The 9,137-nt window shown below is 34.8% G+C and overlaps 1 protein-coding gene across 1 annotated transcript; it reads left to right on the top strand.

Annotated features, from left to right (window-relative positions):
* Nucleotides 1-1,079: 1,079 nt before the first annotated feature.
* On the top strand, nucleotides 1,080-7,893 carry LOC147380852 (protein ABA DEFICIENT 4, chloroplastic-like). The gene is made up of 6 exons (XM_086431166.1): nucleotides 1,080-1,566; nucleotides 3,705-3,933; nucleotides 6,707-6,807; nucleotides 6,932-7,060; nucleotides 7,502-7,590; nucleotides 7,696-7,893. Exons 1-6 carry the CDS (start codon nucleotides 1,522-1,524, stop codon nucleotides 7,832-7,834), a joined length of 732 nt encoding a protein of 243 aa, XP_086287292.1. The 5' UTR covers nucleotides 1,080-1,521; the 3' UTR covers nucleotides 7,835-7,893.
* The last annotated feature ends 1,244 nt before the right edge of the window (nucleotides 7,894-9,137 follow it).

Below are 9,137 nucleotides of genomic sequence, written 5' to 3'. Positions count from 1 at the left end.
AATAAACAGTTTAAGACTTATGTTCACTACTTAGTCTAGTAAATATGATAAACTCTCACTAAGAAAAGTTCAAAGTTACAAACTATTTTTCCTAATGCATGACTTTTCCTATTGTACTCTCTATGTTTTAGAATATTTTATCGTATTATTTTTTTTTATTTCAACTTTTTCAATTAATATGGGGGGTTGTTGAAACAATATGGGATTTATCCATTTGTTTGAATGCAATTGGAATTGGTACTGTGAAAGTGGTGTTGTAAATATTTTTAGTCCCATATCGGATATAAACAAGTAAAAAGTGTAGTTCTTATATGAAAGCTCTCACATAGTGTTGTAAAAGTAAGAGAGATATGGCTAAAGTCCATGCGCGCACGAGGGCCCACAGGTTATAAAGGGTTTTGGATCCATTGACCCAGAAACACTTAGTGCATGTGCGTGTGTAGGGGTGCAAATCTCAGATGTATACCTCACGTGGGTGCGTATGAAAGATCAACTTTTGCTAAAATTCGTTAGGTCTTTTATTTGATTAATTTATCGAATGAGTTGAACTCATTGAATCATAACTCGTGATTATTCTAAGAGACACTAGTGATGATTGTTCTAACGGGGATATTCTTACAAAGGTGTTTATTCCCTCATTTGCATCATCAAATTTTTGAATTTTACGTGTATCGTGTCTTTTGTTTTCTTCGTATTTCTCGTGAGTCCTTGAAAGTACAATTATAGTATGAGTTTGCTTGTATGTGTACATTTGGAGTGTGGTCTTTTACACATTTTGAGCGTTGTATATATCTTAGGAGATAGATGTCCAGAGACTGTTAGTACATTATAAGGGTGAAAATTGTCTTAAGACTATTATGTCCAATACAAATTTTGCTTAGTTTAAATATGTAAATTTTTTTTGATATTTATAAATTATTTTATTTCACATTAATTTTTTTTTTAATCTTCTATAGTCTTACACCACAAAAGTAACATGGCGTACGCCGCACGGATTGAAAAAGCACAAGTGATTGGATGGTGGAGAGAGAATTTCGGGACAAAATATCTAGCATCGCAAATCTCTCTTCGACATTTTTGTTAAAGTAATGGGTGGAGAAGCTGGAGGAGGACCCCCTTGTAAAAGAAATGTACACCAACATTGTACAACGCCTGGGTGTAGGGCATTATGTAGCACTAGCAAGTAGCAAGAGAAACGTGAAAGTGCTATTTGGTCACTAGAGAGCAACTGTCGTCCACCCACAATTAATCTAACTAAAAATTGGAACAAGTTATAGTGGAAAAAAAATGAAAGTTGTTGGGTTGGATTTAGGTAGTAGCAGGACTAGTAGTGCTGCTTACTGCTGAGGCGACCCTTTTTGTACTCTTAGCTGTGTCCTTCACACCGTTTTCTCGCTAGTGGAATCCCATATTCCCAGCTAACTGTAATGTGTTTTGTTATAATTAGAGACTGAATTCTCAGCAAATGAAGAAACCATTGTTGTTGTTGTTGTTGTTGTTGTTGTTGTTCTTTCACCAAATATGGCCCCCTTTGTTTCCTCTTGCCACTCTCAAATGTCACTCAAGGTCTGTTCTTATGCTTCGAAGTTTTAACTCTCTTCTTTTTTGATTTTTATCTTGTTTCAAAGGATGGATAATATGTGTCTTCTGTGGTGTGTACTTTGATTTCTTCAATTGGGTATTTTAAATTTGTTAAGTTCTGTTGGAACTCAACTATATTTTTTAATCGAATTTATGGTTGATTTGATATGGGTATTTAATTTTTACCATGTTTTCTTGACACTTCATATACACGTTTGGATAAATTTCTGATTTATCTGAACCGGTTATTTGGTATATTTTTAATTTTCCCTTGTTTTCTAGATTTATCTGAGATGGGTATTCAGAATTCTTGAATTTGAGCATTTTATCTTCGCATTTGACATGGCTATTTGAATAAATTTTGGTGTTTTCTGAACTGAGTAGTTAAATAATTTGATTTTGAGTGCGTAATTTTGGTGTTCTCAAGTTCTTCCGGAGATTTTTCGCCTTTTTTTTTTTTTCTTCTTCTTTAGTTTAATGGATTATCTGTAAGTTCTTATTGCTCCTTTGCTGTCAAATTGTTCTTCCTTTTTTTTGTTAATATTTTTAATTTTTATAAGTTGTTGTTCAACAGAGAGTATTTTCAACATTTCTGTTAGTTGGCCGTATTGAATTGTGTACTGATCTTTACCTGTGTGTCAATTCTTCTTCACCCATTTATTCTCATTTGGGAATTTTGTTTTTTTTAGTCTTTATTCTGCCACTTGTATACTATGGATTTGAATTAAGTTTTGTACTCTTTCCTGTTTAGATTTGTTAATATAGTATGGATTTTCACTTGTGCAGTTAGTAGATTTACAGACTTCAGTTTGGGTATTTAATTGGGGCAGCACGAATACTTCAAATAATGTCTTTTTGTTGTCCTTTTGGAGATTCCTTTTTTTTTTTTCCCCTCCAAGAATTTTCATGAGTGCTTTGTATTTCAATGCTTCATGAATTTTTTGGGCATACAAATACCTGGATTTTAAATGTAGCATTTTCTATAGATTTCAGATCTTTTACTCCAATGTTTGGTGCATTTTTATAATTCCAACCTCTGGAATTTGGTTCATTTTAATTTAATTTTGTCCTTCCTAGTTTTTTCCAGTCATCCTTCTCAATATTCTCACCTCTGCTACACTCTTTTCTCTATCCCGATCAATGTTATCAAATAGCATATGTGAAATCACATATGGTACATGTGGTAGCATATTGCACAAACTATTTTTTTTAATATAAAAAAAAAAAATAAAAAAAAAAAATAAAAAAATGTTTTGAAAAGTTAGAAAAATATTAGAAAATTATAACAAACCTAAAACAATACATTTGGATAGCTTTCATTTTAAAAATTGAATAAAACTGATTATGTTTAGTCATTTAGTAACAAGAATAAAAGAAGTCAATGAACCACATTGTCAATAATGTATAAAGTTTTCCATGATATAAATGTGGCTCTACTTCAATTATCAAGTTCTAGTTTTGGAAACTTAAAATGGACTCCACTTTAATAGTTTAATCACAAGATAATATGATCTTATGTTAGAATGCATAGACTCAATATTTTGAAAAATAATAGTAAAAATAAGATTTAAAGAGAATACATGTGAGTGAAAGAGTAAAAGAAATAGCTTAGAATGATGCAAGAATAGGGTATTTGTAGGAGAAGATAGATTAAAAAAAGTTAAATTTAATGCCCCAAAATCAAAATTTTAACCATTGGAGTAATATGTCATCGCATACTGTATGTGCCTTGTATGCGATGGCATAATGTTCCAGAATCACTAAATTGCACAGCATATGTGATCACATATGCGATCACATTTGACAACACTGACCCTGATAATTTATTGAAGAAATATAGTTTAAGGTTAAAATATGGGTTAATATGATACAGATTGATGCCTCATGGATGATCCTATGATTTGTATTGTGTCAATATGTTTATTAAACTTTGAATTATACCAAGCCTCATTTTCTAACTTGTTCCAATATTTCATCTATTTTATTTTGATTACATTTTAGATTCAATTCACATTCCTAGAAGCACAAAGCATGATAATGTATGTAATGGTACTAACCCATACATAGTGTTTAGATAGTGCTGCTATGGATTTTCTTTACAGTTATCGGATCCTTTATTGTAGGTTGATTGGCCTTGGCTAGCTATGGGACCCCGTCCTACTCTTGGGATAGAACATAGATCAGTTTTTGCTCTCAGAGGTAAGAGTTCTGAATTTTTTGGCCAAGGAGTGGAAAGAATCGGAACCTTGCTTAGCTGTAACTGGAGCTTTGTGGGAGGATCGAGAGTTGTTTTAAGCCCAGAATTTGCAAGATTTGTGCCCTGTGGAAAAGGGTCTGGAGTATCTGCTTCATGTAATTCTTTTTCGCTACTGATGCTGTTCATTTGACATATATTACATGAAGCGATTCTTACAAAGTTGCATGAGTTTATCTTTCTCCAAACAAGATTCTACGTATGAAATTATATCTGGATATTTTTGTTACGTTTTCTTGATCCGTTCAGAAATTTCTACTTTTGAGATTAATATTGCTACTGGTTATAGTTATTGGAATTTAGTTCTCCTTTCAGAGACCAACATAAGCTACAACAAAAATTCTATATTGGAATTTTATTGATTCCCATCACATGAAACACATGTAATACTTGATCTAAAGCCTTCAAATCAAATCAAATTAACCTGATTGGAGGACTGAACCGTTAGGCCTTGAGTTTGATATCCTGATAATCTTGAACACGAAGGGAAGTCTTTTCCTTTTCTTCCTTGGCTCAATTGATGGGGCTTTAGATGGATAGGTGAAAACAGAGAATCCTCATATTGATGTAGAACCTCTTAGGGTTCTAAAACCCATCATGAAAACCCTAAAAGACAAGGTCTGCAAACTCTATAGGGGGTATAACTCACTCATTTAAGCTGTTGGATCTGTTTGAAACAGTTACCTCTTTGATCGCACTTGTAATTGATTGAGGTAGTTTTCTAGTTCCTTCATACTTCTTTAGCAACCTACCTTTCAAAAAAAAAAACCCTTCTAAACCCAGGATTCTTTGCCAAAACTATATTGTGTTGGACCACTTTAGGAAACTAATTACTTTAGTCTAATTTTTACATCTTACATTCTAACCTTGAAGAATAACATGCTAATAGCATTAGCAAAAGTTATTATTTCATTGAATGCTTTTCCATCTTTTTTCTTCTTCTTCTAAATATTGCAACTACTATAAGTCAACTCCAGGTCGTAACAATTCTTGATGGAGGATCCTCACATACATCATGTCATCAACATCAATATTAGAGTTCCTATGCTCTAAATATCAGATTCTCTGGATAGATAAATGGTCAGATGAAGACCTTAAAGTCCTAGATGTGTGGTTGTACTATGATTGGTCATGGAATTTGAATCTCATGGTTGACTGCTCATATCTCTGCGTCTGTGTGATCGATCATTTAGGTTTTCCTGACAAACTTCCTAGAGTAATTATTGTTCAACCTTGTTTTCAAGTTTTCAACGTAGTTGGAATAATTTGTCGGTGTTTAATCACATACTGTTTGTGTGTGATTAGCATTCTGTTATGAATTACGTCCAGGAGGTTGACTCAGTGGTAAAGCTCTAGCGACAGGGGTTTGCTCCCTCTTGTTGTGCTCAAAACTAGGTGACATGCCATTACTTGGATATATAGTTATAGTCAATCTTCATCAACCTGAGAGCTATTGCGCAAAATAGAGGATCCACTGCAGTTGATGATGATGCTAAAATCTAATGAGAAAAACATTGACGTATGCACGAGAGTTAATGTTTAGTTTCATAATTAACGCCATTATGGTTTGAATTGTAGAATCCCATGAATCATCCGGGTCTTTGAATGCAATATGCCCCAGGACACTAAGACAGTATGCATGCTTGCCTAGGTATCTAGCAGTTTCAGAAAAAAAAAATTAAGGCTTTAATGTTTACATACTGAAATGAAACTTTGAGATCGGGGATTTAGGTCTGGCTTACCCGACAAAAAGGATTTTGTTCAATTTTTATAATCATAGCTATTATGCTTCTAGATCAGCGGTTGACAAAAAGGATTCCTCATAATGAACATTGTCCTCTGAATAAACTCAGTAACGAATACAAATTGGTTATTGTAACAAAGACACACAACTTTAATGTTTTGGTAGATTTATGTTAACTAGATTTCGGAATCAATATAAAAGGTTTCTTCCTTGATGTATAGTTTTGAACTTATAGTTAGTGCATTTGAACTTCTTTCTTAAACTTTGGCTGTGTGGGCAGCACGCTTGCATTACAGGCCTAAGGCCCGGATAAAGGAGGATGGTTGTGGCAGGTTGATAGGCAGTGTAAAAACAGTGTCAAGTCCTTTAAACATGCTTTGTGCTTTATGGGGATAAAATACACTTGAAAAGATGGAATTTTTGTTTAAAAAACGGGGATGACAATAAAATTGTTGCAAGTCAAGTGTTAGGATTTATCATTACTTCACTCTTACTTTTCCCAGCCAAGATCAGGCAGGAGGAGATGGAAGAAGAATCTGACATGCTTATTTTATTTAAAGACCATTCATTGGTTTATTTTACTTTTGCCTACAAGGCAGAAAAGTCATACTTCTTGATGTCTTAGTTTTGATACCATGTGAGGCATCTTCTTCTTCATCATCAAAGCTTTATCCCAAACAACTGCCAATTTTACAGAAACTTTGGGTGGGTATTAGAGTTGGATAATACAGACAGATAGACATGATTTTCACACCCGTGGTTGTCCTAAAATTTGTAATGTATAGGAGAACAATGCTTCCAAAGGATGGTTTAAAATCTCTTCGTGAGTCATCGTATGTTAGGGGTAAACTGAGACCATCCCAGATAATACACTACAGTACAAACCAATTCATATCTAAAACAACCAGAGACATTCCTCCAATGTCTCAATCCTATAACCACCGTGGCTGAGACATTCTTCCAAATCATAATGATTTGAAATTTTGAATCTTAGCAGTAGTTGAGAGAGATTTCGGATACGATTTCATTTTCAAACTCTTGGTTGTTCTTGTGATGTTTCCTTTCGTTTCATTGTCAAGTACAACTTTCAAACTCTACTTTCTCTAAGGACGAGTTTTCTCTGGCAGGGTTTACAAGTTCTGAAATTGCGAGCAGTGCTTTCCCCCTGGGAACAGCTGCTGTTCTTCCATTCTACACTTTCATGGTTCTGGCTCCTAAAGCTGAGCTGGTGAGCCTCTTTAACTAATTTGGATTTTTCACTCTATGGCAATGCTATTGAACTTAAAATATATATAATCTTGCATTCCTTTTTCTGTAAGCAATGTATTTGGTTTGGGTACTTTGAAATGCAGACTAAAAAGTCGATGGAGAGTAGTGTACCCTATGTTTTGCTTGGACTTCTATATGCGTATCTTCTATACCTCTCTTGGACACCTGAGACCATACGGATGATTTTTGCAAGTGAATACTTGCTGCCAGAGGTGTGTATTTAGCTAATAAAGATTGTTATTATCATTCCAAGAAACTTAAATCGTTGATTCCTGCTCCTTAGCTTCTTATAAAAACCTAACCAATACAACAAAAGCACCTAGGTGATAATGGTGCATAAAGTTAGTCCTCATCTCTTGCTCACATAAGTGGTGGCCCACTCTATGGTGACTGTTACGCTAGTACCCCTTTTTTAGTGCTCCCAGGTAGACCTTTCCCATAGCCACCCTTCCATGACATGGTACTGGCTCTGATATCATTTTGATATGAACCTAACCAATATACCCAAAAGCATCTAAGTAATAATGGTATTGAACGATAACGCCCTTATATCTTGGGGTCGTAATGGGTTCCTTGTGTTGTTTTTTTTTCTTCTCTCTCTCTCTCTCTTTCTCTTTGGGGTTTGATTTGTAACAATCCAAGGGTTTCTGCAGCTGACCAGTATTGAAAAGATGTTCTCCAGTGAGATGACCTTAGCTTCTGCCTGGATACACTTGTTGGCTGTAGATCTCTTTGCTGCAAGGTATCTCTCTTCCCATGGATTATATATTACTTACTGATTAGGAGAAAACCAAGTAAAATACTTCTCCAGTAGTTCTGAAATTTCTTCATTCTTGTATACATTCAGGCAGGTGTTTATCGATGGGCTGGAGAACGACATTGAGACCCGTCATTCAGTTTGTCTTTGCCTCTTATTCTGCCCAATTGGAATCCTTACACATGTAATCACCAAGGTACTAATAAAAAGAGCTGGAAATACTGATTAAATCATGTAATAACACATTCATGAAGAATGACAAGAGATTAATAAAAAAAATTGGTATCAGTCTTGAATGACAACATTTATAATCTGAGAATAAAATCATAGTTCCCAGAAAGAAGAAGATAATAATTTGTTGCCATGGAAGCAATTTGTGTGTTTATTTTCTAATAATCCTAAGCTGACCTTTAATGTTACACAATTGTAAAATTGTTTCTGTTTAGATTGAACCCATTACATTACGGGCTAATATACCGAATTTCTTCCTTGAGTTGTATCCCAAACTTCCGATCGACCTTCTCTTTAACCAAGTCGATGAGTTCAAGCATGTCGCTAGAAGTTGAGCAGTCAGAATTGATGAAGAAATTGGCGTGAATTTCGGAAACTTTTGCACCTCTCACTCTGAAACCTTTCAATCCAGCTTTCTCAATCAACTCTCCTGCTGAAATTCCCAAACCTGAAGGATTCCGAAAAACTGATCCGGCACTACGTTCCCTTATTGGCTGAGATAATCTCCTCCTGTAAAATGAATTTGTATCCAAATCAGCTTCTCCCATGTGGAGAAATCACTAAGGTCTCGTTTGCGCAACTCTGCTTTCAACTGAATTGTTTTTATGGTTTTACTTATCTTTGAATCATTTATATAAGGATTGTGATTGCGACATCAATTGTTTAGTGATATCGTTCAGGAATTGTTTGTTTGCGTCCAGAAGCTTCATAGCATTTGGAAAAAAATTGTTTTTGCATACGAGATTGTGTTTGACTGACCATAATCCCTTTATAGATGAAGAGTAAAGTATGTACAGCAGCATTTAGTAAATAAGTAAAACCAACATACATTTCATTCCAAACTTCCGTTCTTTCTTCTTTCCACCCAGATTCCCGAAAGTGTTTTTGATGTGTAGAAATCTAAATCCCGTCCCTTAGAAGCTGTGCCAAATGCAACGCAACTTAAGAGGGTAGTAGAAATAATTGATAATTACCTTTCCAAGTATGCTTGTAGTCGTTCCCTTGCCAATGCCAAAGGAGTCAGTCGGAATGTGACTGCAGTAATTGCTGCCAAGTCTTCCATATCTTGGAAGGATGATGTCCGATAGCCGAATATGAGATCGCTTCTGTTCAATGTTTGATGTTTTCCGTCAATGGTAGCTATCTCCACACTATCAATGGCATCTGATGTACCCTGTAAATGTGTTAAAACAAGAGTCTTGTATTGCTGTTAATGCACCAAAAAAAAAGCAAAAAAAAAAAAACAATTCAAGCAAGTCTTCCCCTTAAAAACAGGAACTAGGGTTACCTGTCGATCAGCT

The sequence above is a fragment of the Akebia trifoliata genome, unplaced genomic scaffold (genome assembly GCF_017979445.1).
Source record: "Akebia trifoliata isolate Shusen 1 unplaced genomic scaffold, ASM1797944v1 Contig00923, whole genome shotgun sequence".
NCBI classification, from domain to species: domain Eukaryota; kingdom Viridiplantae; phylum Streptophyta; class Magnoliopsida; order Ranunculales; family Lardizabalaceae; genus Akebia; species Akebia trifoliata.
The sequence above is the reverse complement of the archived record's forward strand: the minus strand, read 5'-3'. Positions and strand labels throughout refer to the sequence as shown.

Bases quoted from the DNA above. Each gene is read 5' to 3' on its own strand.
- LOC147380852 (XM_086431166.1), top strand. From the start codon at position 1,522: ATGGCCCCCTTTGTTTCCTCTTGCCACTCTCAAATGTCACTCAAG. The intron at 7,061-7,501 runs GTGTGTATTTAG...GGGTTTCTGCAG, and splicing joins GTGAATACTTGCTGCCAGAG to CTGACCAGTATTGAAAAGAT. The intron at 7,591-7,695 runs GTATCTCTCTTC...GTATACATTCAG, and splicing joins GTAGATCTCTTTGCTGCAAG to GCAGGTGTTTATCGATGGGC.